This window comes from Thamnophis sirtalis, unplaced genomic scaffold (assembly GCF_051295495.1).
Source record: "Thamnophis sirtalis isolate CommonGarterSnake01/CBP01778 unplaced genomic scaffold, rThaSir2_p1.2 scaffold_1, whole genome shotgun sequence".
Taxonomy (NCBI): domain Eukaryota; kingdom Metazoa; phylum Chordata; class Lepidosauria; order Squamata; family Natricidae; genus Thamnophis; species Thamnophis sirtalis.
In genome coordinates this window covers 53,229,914-53,248,826 of record NW_028261381.1, presented here as the reverse complement: position 1 = coordinate 53,248,826, position 18,913 = coordinate 53,229,914, and the positions used below count along the sequence as shown (strand labels likewise).

General features: G+C 37.4%; 1 protein-coding gene across 5 annotated transcripts in view; it reads left to right on the top strand.

The window, feature by feature from the left end:
* Window positions 1-18,913, top strand: part of RALB (RAS like proto-oncogene B) — a 46,397-nt gene that overhangs the window by 14,389 nt on the left and 13,095 nt on the right. For 2 of the 5 annotated variants that reach the window (XR_015696292.1, XR_015696291.1), the window contains exons 4-5: window positions 327-504; window positions 1,727-2,030. Coding sequence is in view for 2 of the 5 variants with exons in the window: in XM_087712119.1 (XP_087568245.1) it covers window positions 327-504; window positions 1,727-1,846 (298 nt within the window). In the remaining 3 variants the exon portion in view is untranslated. Of the gene's footprint in view, window positions 1-326; window positions 505-1,726; window positions 7,172-18,913 lie in introns of those variants that run through there. The other 3 variants (XR_001313152.2, XM_087712119.1, XM_014059539.2) reach the window with 3 other exon arrangements.

The following is an 18,913-nucleotide window of genomic DNA, read 5'->3' as shown; positions in this document are numbered from 1 at the left end:
AAATGCCTATAGAATGTTCAAATTATTAGACTTATTTTTTAAAGACTGCTTTATTATTGTTCTAGACAACTTAACAAAATGAAGAAGCTTTTTAAAATAAATGCTGATCTGAAGAGGCCCAGTGCTATTGTATCTTCTTTTAAATAGCAGAGAATAACTATACTTCCAGAAAGCACATCAATTTTAATAGCATCTGTACAAGTATAGTCCGAAATGTAACACTACATACCACACTTTTTGCTTCTGACATGTATGCATTTTACACCCTAGTAGGAAATAATGATTAAGGCCATATTTACTGTTTTGCTTTTAATATGCTATACTAGAGAACAGATTCTCCGTGTAAAAGCTGAAGAGGATAAAATACCATTACTAGTAGTGGGAAATAAATCAGACTTGGAGGACCGTCGACAAGTGCCTGTAGAAGCTGCTCGAAGTAAAGCAGAAGAGTGGGGGGTGCAGTATGTAGAGACATCAGCAAAAACAAGAGCAAATGTAGATAAGGTAAAGTAAGTTTGTTTTCAGTAGTGTTTCATAAATGAGACTGTCAGATCACAGTTGACAATTTTAAAAAAATGTACTTGTATATAAACGTAAGACAAAAGAATTTGGCACTTTGTGAGATCTCCACATCTGATGGAAGATCTGAGAGTAATCACTATAAGGGTTATCAACCACTTTGATTTAATGAAAGAACTTGAGGAAATGGTGACATAATGAACTGTAGCTACTTTTTGTAAATAGAAGGATATCTTTGGTAATTATACATATTAGCACAACTCTTGACTTATGACAGTAATTGAGCTCAGAATTATGGTAATAAATCATTGCAGTATTTAAATCAAGACATCATGTGACCAGATTCAAAGTTACGACTACTTTATGACAATTGTTAAGCAAACATAGTCATTAAGCAGCTCCATTTTCCCCCAGTGGTCCCTTTTGTTGCTGGAAAGTGGAAATAAATGCTAGGAAAAAAGGTTACAAAAATGTAACAAATCACGGTGACCTGACTGTGGGTTGCTGCAAGTGGTCGTAAAGGAGAATTGGTTGCCAAACTCCAAATAATAGAATATGCAAATTCAACTTGTTTTTTCAGGTTTTCTTTTCCTCGCTATAGCTAGACGTAGCTCTATCCCAGAGAGTTCCTGTGCTTTCTGCACCAAACTCCAAATAGTTGGTAGGTAGTCCTCGACTTATAATCATTTGTTTTCTAACAGTTTGAAGTTACAGTGTACTGAAAGAAGTGACTTATGACCATTTTTCAACCTTACGACTGTTACAGCATCCCCACTTGGCAACTGACTCATATTTACGATGGGTACTGTGTTGGAGGTCATGTGATCACCTTTTGCGACTTTCTGACAAAGGTCTGACAACAGTCAATGGGGAAGCTGGATTCATTTAACAACTGTAACTTCAGTAATTCACTTAACAACTATAGTAGCAAAAAATGGTAAAATGGAGCAAAACTCACCTAAAAACTGTCTTGATTAGCAACATAAGTTTTGTGATCAATTGTGGATATAAGTTGAGGACTACCTGTATAAGAAATTTTTCATGGTTAAAATTAGCCATTTAAAATCACTATTGTGAATTAAACAATATGTTTAAGGATTTGTTACCTTTTTTCTTAGTATGTTGCATTCATTTAAAACATGCGCTACTTCTTTATACAAGCCAGTTTTAAATGCTGATAATACAGTCTAGTTTTTTCTCTTTTTAGGTATTTTTTGATTTGATGCGAGAAATTAGATCCAAGAAAATGTCAGACAATAAAGACAAGAATGGCAAAAAAAGCAGCAAGAATAAGAAGAGTTTTAAAGAACGATGTTGCTTATTGTGACCTTTAAGAGCTACACTTATAGGTGACAGTACTAACAAGACATTTTACTACTAACAATAGAGGACTGAATTAATAGGAAGAAACCTGAATTCAATACATTTTTCAACTCACATTGGTATAAGAATAGAAGTTCAACAGATCCATGTATACCAAGAAGGATGATTCTTGACAGCAGCTGTCACTGGTAAACAGTAATGCAAGCATTTTTTTCCTTTTATCATAAGCAATTTACCTGTTAGTCATATGGTGCACTCTGAATTTACCTCTGGATGCTGTTTCAAGGGCACTCCTCAGCAATTCTTCACCATCCTTTTTTGTTTAAATTGCAAGTTTTCACTGATGTTCCACCAAAGTTACCTGTCTTTTCTTTGTGACTTCATTTTGTGTGTTCTTAAAGGCTTAAATGCCTTTGGTATTTTTTTTCTTTTCTTAAACCACAAGTTGACAAAATTGTATAGTGCTGCTTAAAATAAGTTATGGTGGTGTCAGTTTTGCTATTTTGCCAACATATTAGATGGACAGTGTAAGGCTTTATCTTTAAAAAAAAACTTGAGCAGTGAGTTAGCATTTCCATAATGACTATAGTAAATTTCAGAACATTACTAATTATATTCTGGCAAATTATATCATCTTAAATTGGGAGCAAATTAACTAGGAATCTTGAGGCAGAGGAGTTTCTAAGCTTAACCCAATTTTTCAGTACATTTGTTCAGGATTGTGGCATTTGAAGTCCAAAACCTATGAATGACATCAAGCTAGAAATTTTTGGTTTATTCCATTGAGTAATTCTATCTTTCCTCCCAAAGGGTTAGTTTCCTCCCAGAATGTGGACATTTTTACTCATGGTGTTGTGATGGTTTGTGGTTATGTATTGAAGCCATAGTGCTTGTTACATTTGCTCTCAATGTTTAACGGAAGAAAGGGTGTTTTTTTTAATGTGAAATTTCACATTCTGTAGTTTCATGAATTGGATACAGTCCTTGTTTTAAAAGTGAGTGGTTAAAAAAAGTCCCCAAGTTCTGATCCTGCACTTACTCTATTTGAACTATATATTTTTTTTAAGAAACTTGTACAGAAAATGTTTCTAGCAGTTTGTTTGAAACATGATGCATTATAGTTAGCTTTACTTTCTTTCTCCCATGAGAGTTGTTGGTATCTGCCTAGGTGATACCAAGATACGGAATTCTACTCCTGAGTGAGCACTCCCTCCCTACTGGTTTCCATTTTATGGAGCAGTGGTGGCTAAATTAAAAAGACGGAGATGGACAATCTTTTCATATATCTATATCCAAGATAATAATGAGTTTCCAAAAAGTCTGACCCTTGCTTTCCTTGTACGAGAACTTTTTATATTATTCACTGGATAATGGGATAAAGTTTGTAAAGACAGCTAAATTTATTCAGTTAACATTTTTTTTTTCTTTTGTCACTATTTGATCATTAATGGGGTAAATAAAAATGTCATGTAGAAGTATATCATTACACTTTTAAAAATAGCTATGGCCAGTTCATTAAACCATTCTTTCTGAATTTGGGGCTCTTTTAAACTGTAATTTTCTTCATTTCCAAACAGGATGTGAGAGGAACCCTCAAAAAGCACCAACCTGGAGAAAATTCTGTTGAACAGATATACTTTATATAAATGCTCTTATGTGGTCAGTTGTAAAAATACGTTTTCAGATTACAGCGTTTTTTTCAAAATTCCAAGAATCCGCATGTATCAGGATGCTTTGGAAGATTTAAAATATCCAGCTTAGATCTGGGCATGCTTTAAGAGAGAGGGAGTTTTAAGAATTGGGATTATGATACCACATAAAACTAAGTCACATAAATCAATGAGCCAGCATTCTGTCCCTTCACCTCAGTATTTTTTTTAAAAAAAAACTTTTTTGAATTGTTATGTTTATGTTGGAGTATATACACTGTTTTCATTTAGTATGTGTAGTATGTCATTTTTAGCAAAGGTTATAGAAGGCTGCAAAAATGAGGCCTGTACCTCATTTCATATGGTCCTATATCCATGACTTGAAAAAGTGATAAAACAGCTGTTTCAGAGATAAGCAACGTTGGAAAATAGGGAAATAAACAGGTAGCAGTATGAAGAAGAAGAAAAATGCAACCATGTCTGGATATTTAAAAAGTTAAAGGCTATTGTCTGAGTATAAAGATTAGGATTTATCAATTAAGATTATTTGAAAAAACAACTGATAACGCTAAAATAGGAAACCTATAAAGAAGTTTTATTTACTTTATATTGGCATAATAAAACAGTGCTAAATGATGTATGAATGTATAAGATGAAGCAGATATTGAGTTCACATATTACTATGGGTTAGAGAAGGCAGGGTGTGACTAAATATGTTTATGGGAACTGGCGAGACTAATAAAATACCACAGATTGCTCTTCTAACAATCAAAGTATGGACGTGGTTCAGTGTCATCTATCCTGAACGCAGATGTAGATGTCATAATTTTCAGATATATAGAGCATTGAGTAACAAAGCATTCTTTGGAGATATAGTTTTGACAGTTACAACAATCTGAAACCTGTGGATTTCATCTTGAACAGGGATGGGCAGTATGTAACTTTCCAGATGTTGTTGAAGGTCAGCCCCAGTAATCATAGCATATGCTAGCTAATAGGAAGGGACACAGGTGTTGAAGAAACCTCTTTGGAGGACCAAAATTTGCTCAACTCCAAGGTAGATGTTTTATGTTGATGATACATAGAAGCTTTCAGAAATCATGAAGGAAGATAGAGCTTCACAGCAATCTCTGAAATAAGTTAACATGAGAAACTTGAGCAATGAGAAACTTGAACAAAAAGAACCTTGGTAATTAAAAAAAGAAGCTATGGGATTTATGCAATAAGAAAGCAAGCAAAAAGATATTCATGTCTCCTGTTTTTATATGTAGAACATAAATATTGTAATTAAATTACTGTAGAAAGAGCTGTAGAAATTTACTAGGGAAAATAACTTGCATAGTTTAGAGATTACTTTAGCATTTTGTTTTAATCTTTGCAAGTGGCTCAGAATCACTTGTGTGAGATGCATGGCCATATAAATTTAGGCATACACAGAGATTCAGGGTTTAGGATGGAATTTGAGAAAGGCTTTAGTTTTTGAAACATCCATATAAGCCTTGCGGTTACAGAACTGTTGTAACTCTTTGAGAGACATACTTCTTAATATACCTTGCAAACCACTTCTTTTTCATGCTTTGTACAGCCGTAATACTCTGATCCACAGGTGTCAAACTTGCCGCGTCACATCATCATCATGTGACATTTCACAATATTTTTTCCCCTTTGTGGAGCTGAGGTGGGCATGGCCTGCATGTGACACACTTGGGCCACGGGCCACGGGCCACCAGTTGACACCCCTGCTCTAATCCTTTATTCAGTGGAAATTTATTCCAATGTCAGAACTGCTTGCTGCCTAAATTCATTAAATTAAACATATTCCCTATAATGCCGTAAAAATGAAGCAATTTATTTAGAAGTTGTTTACTTTAAAAGATGTGAAATCAGTATTTAACATTGTTTAAAAATTAAACCATGAATTCGCTTGGTTCTTCAGTTGTTGAATTATAATTCCTAGCATCCCTCATCCTTGCTTATGCTGCTTTGGTTTGTTGCAAATTCAAATTCTGCATTTCCTGGCATAATTGCTTGGCTGCTTATACTGAAGTATTTAAATGATCTAATAGCAAATGGTGCACATTCTTCAGAGGATTTGAAATGTGATAGCATCAGTGACTGCGTATTCACAACAATTGGGGACAGTAAACATAGGAAGATGTCTCACAGTGACTCACGTCATTGGATCTAACTCAGTATTAGTCCTACTCTGATCAGTAGCAGTCCAAAATTCTTAATTTTGACATTTTTCAATCTTGCTTGAAATAAGTTATGAAATTTGGTATATGTAATTTGGTTTTTATTAAGTAAATGAATGCATTTTTCTCCTGCTTCTGAATGCATTTTTCTCCTGCCTATAAACCCGCTGCTGGGAATCTGGATCTTAAGGATCTTGAGAAGCATAGGACCTACTTCTAAACTTTATCCATTCTAGGAATTATAGGAGATGAAGTCTATTCATACTTGGAAAATCACAGTCATACATGTTTGAGCTGTACTTGTAAAAGCATCTGTACAAATTGGATTCTATATACGTGACAATTAATAAACCATATATGGTCCCACACACTCATTTTTGCACTTAAATGCTATGTAGTTTGAGTTGGATTTCTCTGCTTATTTTATGAATATCTTATGGACCAACACCAGTCAGGCAAAATAACAAAAAAAGTTTGTGAGCATGATACTCATTTCATAAAGTAGTTGATCAAAACATTTGGAATATTAAAATTTACTTATAATTAGGAAATAATTTTTAAAGACCCCAAATTATTTGTTCAGAATTTTTGTAGGAGAGAGAACTCAAAAGTATATTTTCTTGTAATAAAACAAACCCTGAGCCATATTAGAGGGAGAAAAACTAATGGATATCTTACAAACTCATATTAAATACAGTAATTTTTAGTGAACTCTCTGCTTCATTTTAGATCCATAAAATAGTTTTGGAGATTATATTTATCTATAGCTGGTTGTGCAAAATGGGAAATGAACAGAAAAGAAATTTGAAGAAAATAATTTTTTTTTAATCTTTAGATGTAAAATATTAAACCAAATGTTTTGAAATGTAATCCTCTGTAGTTTATATCTTTTCAAAAATCTAAATTACAACTCTGTTTTCATTCTCATGCTGATTCCTTTCATTAAAAAGGAAAACAGCTATTGTGAACAAAATGCAATTTCTATCAAAGCTCACAGAAATAATATAAAAACATTCTATTAGAATATTGGAACATTCAGTCTCTTAATTTCTATATATACTTTATACTGATGCTTATTAACCCAACCAAGTAGAATATAAGCTGCTTTTATTACAATCTTGCTCTTCCAAAATACTTTCAAGTCTCTCCCTGCAACTCTTCTGGTTCATAGATTTTATTCTTTTCCATGTTATGTGATGTAGCGCCACCAATGATGATTACATTGTGTATAAATGAAGTTACTCTGGTTTGTCTGCAAATGATGGTAAAGAAACCCTATTGATATGAAGGTTACTTCAGTATTATTTATGAAATATGTTTGAATTGTTTGAATTATCTTTTTTCAACTTTTAAATCAAACAGCATTTAAAAAATAAATCCCTGATGCTCAGTTGGAAAATGTACATGTATGATTCCGTATGAGAATGGAATTGAAATGAAAAGTGACATAACAGCATAATAAAATTCTAATTTCTCCTCTGAGAAGGCTTTATGAGATATCAAAGAGAGGATGGTTTCTTGAAAGGCCCAATTACCATAATCTCATAATATACAGAAATCAACCTATTTGGTACTCCAGGTTCTATTCTAAGAAAATGGGGTAGTCATTTGACCTCGCAGCAAAGGCTTTTCAATAACTTGCTAGTGACTGCACCATTGGTATATCAGGCAATTGGTGGTGGGGTATTGGGGGTCATGAGTAAACATGGAGAATTGTGCTGGGCTTCAGATTCAAAGGCAGAAAGATGCAGAAGTGTGCATGTGGCTCCTGTCCGCAGTTCTTTAAATTCAATACATTTGTTTTAGAAAAGTGATGCAGCTTTGGAGGACAACTGCACAATCTTAGGAAAACTGGAAAAACCACATTAAGCGGTTGGATTCAGGTACTATGATGTGCCCCCAAACACCTTTTGGTCCTTGCAGTCAAAATGCAGCTGAGTCTTAGTCTTGAGAGTTTGTCCACCTTTTTAAGGCATATAGTAATCCTCTGTTAATGGCAACTGGGACCTGGATTGCTGTCAGTAAGCAACTAGATCATAAATTGTATCACATGACTGTGTTACGTAGTGATGGAAATTCAGGCATTTCAGGTTGCCTTCAAGCAAATCACTGCAGGTTGTGAGGATGTCACAAGCCCACCATTTGGGATCTCTGCTAGCTTCCCTACTGACTTTTCAGAAGCTGGCAAATGGTCACCTTGTGATTGTGGGATGCTGTGGTGGCCAGAACTCGGGACCAATTGTAAGTACCACTCATTCATGCCATTTGAATGGTAGCTGAATGAATGGTTGTTAAAGTAAGAACCAACTGTACTGAGGCAATCAAAAACATATGAAACATATTAAAAGTAATCTCACATGAATAATAGACACTAATGGTAGAAGACTGATTTACTAAATAGCCTATATAATGCATTATTCATTCCTATCCTGAATTTTACTGTGCCAATTTTAGGGAAAGAATCGTGAATAAAAGCTTGCCTTTGTTGTGATCTATGAATCTGCTGTATACCATTATGTACCTCTGAAAAACAAATGAAAAAGTTTAAGTTTCTTAACATTGTAACTAAAATTTAATATATGTAGTTCTCTTGCCAAGAGTACAAAAGTGGCTTGCCACTGCCTTATTTCAATTTCCTTATAGCCCTGGGATTCCTGGAAGATCTAAGTGTTAATGAGGACACTTCCTGCTTATTTTCAAACCTCTGCCAAGATAGCCAGGTGCTGCCACCTGCTGAAATATGCCAGCTTGTCTACTAAGGAGGCAATAGAACTTGATAAATTCAGATAGTCATAAGGGAGTTTCACTTAAGTCTTAACTGCTTGGAGTGTCCTTAAAATCTTTCATCTGGGGCTAGGATTTAATAGCCAGCAATTGTTGTAGTGTTTTCCAACAATATCAAGTGATAATGTTCTTGGAACACAGGAAATGAATGTCATCAGGACATGTACAGTTACTTCAAGATTGAATTTATAGTTAAAGGTTCTATATATCACCAGAAGCAATCACTGAAAAGAGAATAGAAGCGCTGTAATATAACTGAGGATCTGAGCACAGTGTTTGATATTGTAAATTGCTGATACAGTTACATGTGTATGGAAGAACCTTTAGAGATATGCAATTAACTTATAAAATTGAACTGCAGCAGAGGAGAGGGCAGGGAATGGCTTGCTCAAGTCAAAGGCTACAGTATTCTTCAAAATCTTGGATATGCAGCCATGTTTTACCACAACTTGATGAATTATATAATCGGTAAATGCTAAAAACGTATAGTGGACCATTGATGTTTGAACATATCAGTTCTCAGGTAGTCAAATCCATCTCTTTGTCCCCATCAATTTAATCAAGCGGAGCACTGTTTTTATCAGGGCTAAAGTCAAGTGGTTATCCCTTATTTGCATTATAATTCAATTGGGTGTCCAGAGATTTCTGTATGGTTTTGAATTCTCATCTTACCCATAGAATTTGTCCTATTTCAAAATACTTTTCTGAGCCCAATTTTACTGGCCGCTCTTCATGTTGACAGTGAATTAATTGACAGTTGACAGTGAATTAATATAACAAAACATTGAACACATTTTATGTCTTATTAAATATAAGGAATTTGTTTTATTTTTTCAAGGCATCTCATTATATTGCGTCATATTGCCTATATTGCTTTCAGTTAGGTACAAGTGAATAGCTTGGTCCAAAGAAAAGCTTTGACAAAAGGATTTTGACAATGGCTTATCAACCCATAACCATATTTCTATTACAAAATCAAGCATATTTCTATTACAAAATCAAGCATAAAAACATACCATTATAGTATACAGTAAAAAAAAAACTACATTGGTAACTTTTAATTTCAGAAGTGGAGGGGGGGGAGATGTAGGAACAAGACTACTCTTAAGTGCAGGACAAGTTTTCCACTTCACTGGTCTGTCATAAATACTAGTCTCAACTGTTAACTTCTGAGGCAGGTCACTTAGCTAAGTACTGCCACCTGCTGAATCACAGACAAACAGGCTCACAAACACTGCTCTTCATATCTCCAAAAATTGCTACATGAAGTAGAACTTTAAATATGTATGAAATCGAATCAGTTTTAGTTTTTGTTAGGGACCACTATGCTTACAGTTGAAGAAGAAATTGACCCTCAAGTATGGCTTTTATCTGAAAAAAAAATCATCTTGTGCTGCTTCAAAAGAAAGATGGCAGAGGGTCAGAATCACACTGCCTGCCCTCCCTAAAATTACAGGATGTGACACCTGCTATTCATATGCAGTGTGGTGTGTAAATTATGTAAATCTCAGAAGGACAAACAAAAGGTTCTCCACTTGGGGGAAAGTGCCACAGGATCCAGGTTCTCCAAATCGTATGCACACATAAAATTGGGACACACGCTTTGCTTTTAAATTTAGATGCATTGAGAGAGAGGGCAAGTAAGGTAAGCAACAATAAAGAGACATCTGCTGTGGGCAATCTGGCTTTCTTGATTTGGAGATTTCTTTAAAAAAAACTTGGGGGCTGAAATCAAATTACGATATAAATTCATCAAAAATGATTATGTCCCCAAACCAAACACTGATCACATATGTTCATATGCAATTCCAAGCTAAGATGAAATGTATTATTATTATTATTATTATACAATTGTATCACAGCGGCCAGTTGTTTCGCCGGATTTGGCATTGGTTACTAGTCGGGCCCCACCCAGGGGCCTAGGACGTCGTTGCCAGTCCCAAGCCCGGATGAGAAAGGAGGAAGGTTGGGGTCAGGTTGGCATCTGGTCCTGTAAAAAAAACCCACCAACCCATACAATATGGTGAAAAAAACAAATAAGAATTCCATACCGCATCGGTCATCGCGCGGGTTAACAAGGGCCGCGGCGGATGTTGGGGTCCCTGGACATCCGTCGACAAGTGGGCTACAAGTGGACCAGCCAACAAAACGACAAAAATATAGTGCAGATGAAAACCGTGCCATAATGGCCTGTTACTACAACTCAGAACCAGAAAAAAGAGGATATTTAAAGCGAATGTATGAATTATTATTATTATTATTATTATTATTATTATTATTATTATTATTATTATTATTATTATTATTATTATTATTTAATAGATTTATAGGCCGCCCAATCCCAGTGGACTCCGGGCGGCTTACAAAACAAGAAGAATGATTAATAAAAATAAAAGAACAAATTAAAAAAACATCACACATGCACCCAATCTGATTGGGGCTGGACCTCAGAAATGAGGTCAATAGCCCCAGGCCTGCCGGAATAGCCAGGTTTTAACAGCTTTTCGGAAGGCCATGAGAGTGGGCAAGGTCCGGATCTCTGGGGGTAGTTCATTCCAGAGGGTCGGAGCAGCCACAGAGAAGGCCCTCCTCCGGGGAGCCGCCAGCCGACACTGTCTGGCTGACGGCATCTGAAGGAGGCCCACCCTGTGGGATCTCACCGGCCATTGGGAGGTATGTGGCAGTAGGCGGGCTCGCAGGTATCCTGATCCTGAGCCATGTAGGGCTTTAAAGGTAATAACCAGCACCTTGAATTGCGTCCGGAGACCAATAGGAAGCCAGTGCAGCTCGCGGAGGATAGGTGTAACGTGGGTGTATCTTGGTACACCCAATATTGCTCGCGCAGCTGCGTTCTGGACTAGTTGCAGTCTCCGAACGCTTTTCAGGGGCAGCCCCATGTAGAGCGCGTTACAGTAGTCCAGTCTGGACAAGGGCGTGAGTGACCGTTTGAAGTGCCTCCCGATCCAAATAGGGCCGCAACTGATGCACCAGGTGAACCTGGGCAAAGGCCCCCCTGGTCACAGCCGACAAATGGTGTTCCAATGTCAGCTGTGGATCCCGGAGGGCTCCTAAGTTGCGGACCCTCTCTGAGGGGTGTAAATTCTCACCCCCCAGGATTAAGGATGGACTATCTGGACTGTCCTTCGGGGGCAGCATCCACAGCCACTCGATCTTGTCAGGATTGAGTGCAAGTTTGTTCACTCCCATCCAGATCCTGACACCTTCCAGGCATCGGCATATCACGTCTGCCGCTACACTGAGCTGGCACGGGGCGGAGAGATACAATTGTGTATCGTCCGCATATTGATGGTATTTAACTCCATGCTGTCGAATGATCTCACCCAGTGGCTTCATGTAGATGTTAAATAGGAGGGGGGACAAGACCGAACCCTGTGGCACACCACATTTAAGGGGCCTAGGGGTCGACCTTTGCCCGCCGACCAACACCGACTGCGACCTGTCGGAGAGGTAAGAGGCGAACCACCGTAAAACAATGCCTCCCACTCCCTCCTCTTCCAGCCGTCGCAGAAAGATACTATGGCCGATGGTATCGAAGGCCGCTGAGAGGTCAAGGAGCACTAGGATAGAGGAGTGTCCCCTATTCCTGGCCCGCCAGAGATCATCGGTCAGTGCTACCAAAGCGGTTTCAGTGCTGTACCCAGGCCTGAAACCAGACTGAAAGGAATCTAGGTAATCTGCTTCATTCAAGGTACGTCGGAGCTGAAGCGCCACCACCTTCTCGACAACCTTCCCGAAAAAGGAAGGTTGGAGACAGGACAGTAGTTCTTAAGAATAGCTGGGTCCAGAGAAGGCTTCTCGAGGAGGCGTCTTACCACCGCTTCCTTCAAAGGCTGCGGGAAAGATCCCTCCTGTAAAGAAGCATTTGTAATCATCTGGAGCCAGCCTCATGTTACCTCCCTGCTGGTCGAAACCAGCCAGGAGGGGCATGGGTCCAGTAAACAGGTGGAGGCACTCATCGCTCCCATGGCCTTGTCCACTTCCTCAGGAGTGACAAGCTCGAACTCATTCCATGAAATCTGATCAAGACCCTCCCTCGGCATCTCCACTGGCACTGCCCAAGTGGAGTCCAGGTCTGCCCGAATCTTGAGTGATTTTGTCTGACAGAAACTGAACGAACTCCTCAGCCCTTCCCTGTAAGGGTTCCCCCGCATTCTCACCTTTCAAGAGGGAGCGGGTTACCCTAAACAGTGCGGCTGGGCGAGATTCTGCGGATGCAATAAGAGCGGGAAAATGTGCACATTTTGCCGCCCGTATCGCCACTAAATAAGTCCTAATGAAGGCTCTTAATAGTGTTCGGTCAGATTCGGAGTTACTAGCTCTCCAGCGTCGCTCTAGGCGTCTCTTTTGGCGCTTCATCTCCCGGAGTTCCTCGGTAAACCAAGGTGCCCTCCTGGATCCACTGCCACGGAGAGGCGCAAAGGCGCAATCTAATCCAAATGTAAATGTAAATCAGAATGCATTAATTTATAGAAAGTATCTTTTGCTTCCCACCACTGCTTTTCACTAGTTTTCTACTTCATCAAATACATGGTAAACTAATTAATGCAAAATTTAAGTAAAATAATTACATAGTCAAATAGGCTTTCCTTCAAACATACATAACAGTCAATATTCTAAACACACTGAGCTAATAAACATTTCAAGTAAATTTATGAACATTTTTCCAAAATGCATTTATAGTTTTTGTTCATGATCTTGGAAGCTAGATGGCAGAATAGTCACACAGATATAATTTTAAGGATCTTAGAGACACTACTACAGTGTTTTGATAATTAAATAGTTATATGTGGATTGTAATAAACCAGCTGCTACAATAAATAAAAAACTGATTAGTAATATGGGACTAAAGAGATTTCCTAATGTTTCCTAAGAATGAACTGATGGGATACATTTATGTGTACCTAGTTAATTTTGAAGCACTTTGAAATAGGAATGGTTGCCGTATCCATGATTAATCTGTACCATAAAGATTTATAAGACAAGTATCTCTTTTTGTAAGCAGCTATGTACTTATATGCATGGTTTCTTGAGAATTACTAAAAAAATGTGTCCTAAATCTCCAACAGGTAAACAAATAATAGTAACTATCCTGGATAACAATAAGGAGCCAACAGCCCTTCAGATCACGTTGACTCAAATTTCCATCACTCAGCTAAAATTGCCATGCTCAATCACATTTAGCATTGTTGTCCAATGAACATACAAAAATTTATGGGTTATGTTAGCTATTTCTCTGGAATCAATTTGTATTTGTTACGGAACAGTCCTTTATTCACTCAGTATGGTGTATATATCATGATGTTACTGCATCTTTTTTTCCTTTGCAATTCCCACTCCCATGTGGTTCTACAGTTTCTTTTCAGGGGGCAAAGTAAGCCTCCTCTTTAAAAACATTTCTTTTTAAAGTTAATATTATTTCTAAGTTGACATTTATAGTATTAAATATAGATCATTTTCTTTTCTGCTTTTATGTGGCTAAATACCTCCCAAAGGGACAATCAAGATTAAATATTTGATATTGGATTGAAATAGGAAAGAAGGAAAACACCCATTGCATCAAGAAACATCTAAAAAAGGAACAAAACAGTCCTGCAGAACATTCTCAATATTATGCTGATCAGACCTTAGTTTAGATGAAAGTTTGTGGCTGACTAGAAGTGTGTTAATGTTTGCTAGATATAAAGAATTTGTGTGTGTCTTACATTTGGGCAGTATCAGTACATACGAAATGTATGCCAATGTGCATGGTTAGTATTAAATCAATTGGCATCATGTACAATTCAAATCATGTATTGTTTATTTACTATATTTATTCAATTTTAAAGATATTTTTAATCCTTCCATGCCCTTTTTTTCTTGTTTTGTGAAAAATACTTGGCAAATGCTGTGGGTACAATCTGTATTTAATTATACTTAGAAGGGGCCCATTAAAATTAAATAGTAGGTCTTCTCTAAACATGACAAAGCCTGCATCTAGCCATAGAATTAGTACTAATGCAATACTCTGTCCTGTTCACAACAGACAACCATCCTTGCTTTGAAAGCAGTGCAAGAAGGAAAAGGACATTGTTAATGTTCACTCTTTCATAGTAAATAAGATCTTTAGTACGGTCAAAGACCAGCAATATACATTAGTTTTTACACTATATTAAAAAAATACTAACATTAAAATATAATTAAAAAGTATTGACATTAAAAGTGGATAATAACATAATGGTCCAAAGATTGTTAAAGGTATGTCCAGATAATTGGTACAAGATGGTACTATACTTCTGTAGCCAATTTTTTTCTTATGGACATTGCAGCAGCACAGAACTTTGCCACTGCATACGTGGTAACCGGGTTAGTGTCCTGGAGGAGAAAGCCTAGATAAAAATTGTCTGCCCTCCCTGGCAATCTCTCTAATAAGGGGAGAATATGTGCAGACCTACAAGCTCTGTATAGCTTGCAGTGTAATAGTACATGTGAATTATCTTCCACTTCTCCTTTACCACATATACAAACGCATTCGGCTATAGGTGTTCTCTTATACCTGCCCTGGAGGAGTGCTGAAGGAAGAATGTTAAATCTGGCTCTGAAGAAAGCTATTCTTTGTTTTGGAGACATCAGGTCAAGATATCTAATCTTGCCGATTCCCACACACCCTGTTTGATTCTGTCCCTACTGTGGAGAGGCAACCTATTTAGTTCTTGGAACTCCATGTCCCTCATTCTATTGATTACTACTTGCTTTGCTTGCTCAAAGCCTAGGGACATTAAGAATAATGGTGAGAGCCCATAAGAGCCCAGCTTGTGATCAATTGCTTGTTTTCAGGGGGAAGGGAAATTGTCAGTCAACACTAGTGGGGACAGTCCCTCTGGAAAGAAATGCAATAAATGATCATCATCTTCCAGGCTCTTACTTGAATTTGAAGCATGCCTGTCTCAATTCTTAACTCCATTGGGTGCAGCTAAGATGGATCGCAGGAATTTTGTTTGTATGGTTTCTAACAAGTCTCTCTTTGCAAGGATTCCTGTTTGTGCCCCGTAAAGAATTTGTGCCAATATTTTGGCCTCAAAAAGCTTTAAGGCAGCAGGTACTAATTGACCTCCACCTGTATAAAAGAAATGTTTGATTGCATTTGAGGACCTAATGGCTACTTGCAATGTGTGATCCAGGTGTGCCTTCCATGTCCCTAGCGAGTGGAAAACCACACCAAGGTATCTAAACGTTCTAACCTGTTCTAAACTATATCCTTCCAATTTCCATTGGCTTGGTCTTTTAGCAAAAACTAAAATTTTTGATTTATCGAAGTTAAGGACCAGCTTGTTTTGCCTGCAATAGCCGAGTGTTGCCCTAATTGCTCTCTTTAGTCTATGGAGGTTTGTGAAATGATAGCGGCGTCATCAGCATATAAGAGAATTGGCACTTTGTGTTGTGCTAGATTAGGAGGATGGAAATCATGGTTCTGTAAAAGATCAATCAGGGGATTAATATAGAAGTTGAAGAGGGAGTGGGACAGGATGCAACCCTGCCGTACCCCTTTTTGTACCCTTACTGAGCCAGTTAAACTCCCTTGGGGATTGCACTTCACTTTCAGGGTGGAATTGGCATACAATTTTTGTATGAGGAAGAGGAGGCGTTTATCGATAGTGGTGCATTTTAACTTCTCCCAGAGGGTGATCCTGGATATTGAATTGAAGGCCTGTTTAAAATCCAGGAAGGCCACAAAAAGAGAGGATTTTTTTATGTGTGTATTTTTGTACTAAATGGTGGAGTACCAAAATATGATCCACCGTCGATCTTCCTTCTCTAAAACTGGCTTGTTCATCTTTGATTATCCCCCCTGAAATTAGCCAATCTTGAAGTTTATAATTTAGGTGTTTGGCATACAGTTTACTAATAACGTTTAGAAGACTAATGGGTCTGTAGTTGCCTGGGTCATTTCTATTCCCTTTTTTATAAATTGGTATGATAATTGCCACTTCCCAATCTCTAGGCATATGGCCTGTTTTGTCTATAAATGTAAACAGTGATGCTAAAAGTGGAGCCCACCAACTGGTGTTCTTTTTAATTATTTCTGGCAGGACATTATCAGCTCCGGTTGCCTTATTAGCCTTTAGGGCTCCAATCAGCCGGGATATCTCTTCTGGTGTAACAGGGGGCCAGTAAGGAGTTTGGTCCAAACTAGCTTGGCTCTCCTTGGTTACATAGTCCGGATCTGTATAAAGCTCCCTAAAGTACTCTTCCCAGGCATGAATTGGAACCTGATTTGTTGGGGGTAGGGGAGGTTTTCCCAGTCTCCTGGTGATGTACCAAAAAAGGGATGTATTTTTTGTCCTGACTGCCGTAATTAGTCTATGCCAAGACTCCTTCAGGGCCGCACTTTTCTTTTCTTTTAGAAGGTTCTTATATTGTGCTTTCAGCTGCTTTAAGTAGTAAATGTGCTCCTCGGAGGGGGCACTTTTACTTTTCTTGTATTCCTCATTATATATCTTTTTTAGTTGAACGCAATCTCTATCAAACCATTTTTTGTTTTTTGAAACTAGCATTTTGGGGTGAGCTAGTGATCTGTTACTGAGAACCGAATTCAAATTTAAAATTAAGGATTCAAACCCCTCTAGGTAAGATCCCCCACAGTTATTTCTTAGTAGAGATGCACGTAACTCTATGGTTTCAGGGGCTAACATCCATTTGGTAACTTCCTTAGCATTTTTCTCGTTCCATTTAATTTTTACCTGGGTATTTTGAGTCTCTAACCTGGGTAGGTAGGCTATGCCTGCCCTTAGAGAATTCTGGTGCAATGTGAGAATAAGGAGTATTGTATTATGATCACTTTCCAATCACGAGTCTACCTCCATCTTCTGTAAGAACTTCAGGAGGTCATATGATATTATCCAGTAGTCAACTGTGGATTTTCTTCCTGCTCCCCAGTAAATATATTCTGTTGGGAAGTTGCCCCATGAGGACCCGTTAAGGATACAAAGATCCAAACGTTTAGTCATTTGTCTTACACATAAGCCTGCCCGATTAGCTTTAGGATCTTTAAATTGTCTGGCATGCAAAGATTCATCTGTTACATTTTCATCATAGTGAATCTTAAACTGCTTATATAATGCTTGATCATTTGGACCCATCCTAGCGTTTAAGTCCCCCCCTATAACTATTGCAGCTTTGGCTGAACAGCCAAGAATAACATCTTCTATGCTGTCCCAAATCTTGTTAATCACATTATTCTTATTAAGTGGAGGAATATAGATATTGAAAAGTAAAATCTCCACCTGTTTAAATAAGAGTAATGCAGTTACAACCCATGACTGGAAAGGTGGCAGTGGTACACATTTAAAATGCAAGGATGTATTAACTAATGTCACAATACCCCCTTTAGCTCTTCCCCCCACCTTGCTTGGGACAGCCGGAATTGAGTTAACCCAATAGCCATCTAACTGAATCTCTGTGGAGGCCCAGGTTTCCTGCAAGAAGAGGATGTCAAATTGTGATATATAGTCAAAAAACAGTTGGTCTTTGCGACCTCTCTCCGGTAGAAAAAGCGGAACTTATTGGTGGGGTGATATTGATTGTATATATGTAAAATGAATGCGGAATGATTTATGTTGTTTAAATTCTGTTAGAAGGGATTACTTTAAAACAGAAGGTTAACTGACTCTTGTTGAAAGTATTATTTGAATATGTGGAATGATCCATGCTATTCAATTCTTATTAGAAGGGAAAGTTGGGTGAAATTACTCTGAGCTAGATCATAAACTAATGTCTGCATAAATTTGATAGTGGTAAATATTAGACAAGCAAGGGATGAGGGTAAAATGCATGCGGAATGATTTACGTTCTTTAAATCCTAATAGAAGAGAAAGCCGGTTGGGATCATCTTAAGATAGAATGTAAATTGATTTTTGTGTAAAGTAATACTTGATCCACGCTGCTTAAACTTTACTAAGAAGGGAAAGTTTGGTTAGATTATTTTGAATTACTGTTTGAAAATAAGGTTAAGAAAGATTATTTATGCTGTTTAAATTCTATTAGAAGGGAAAGTTTGATTATTCTTCTGTAAAGTAATATTTGAATATGTGGCATGATCCACGTTGCTTAAATTTTACCGGAAGGGATTATTTTTGAGCTAGACTGTATATTGATGCCTACACAAATTTGTATAAATGTTTATCTGAATACAAGGTTAAGGAAGAGGAACGGGAGAGTCTACAGGAGGTTGGGGTAAATAACAAAGAAGTAAGAGACGAGAATAAAATATAGATAGAATGACCTACACTATTTAAGCATAGATAAAGATGGGGGGCTGAGCTCAACACAAAGAGTTCTTTTTCTTTTTTTTTCCTTTTGCTTTTTTCTCTTTTCTTTTTTCCTTTCTTTTCTTTCTTTTTTCTTGTTTTTCTTTCCTTTAATATATTACTTTTATTTTTAATCCAT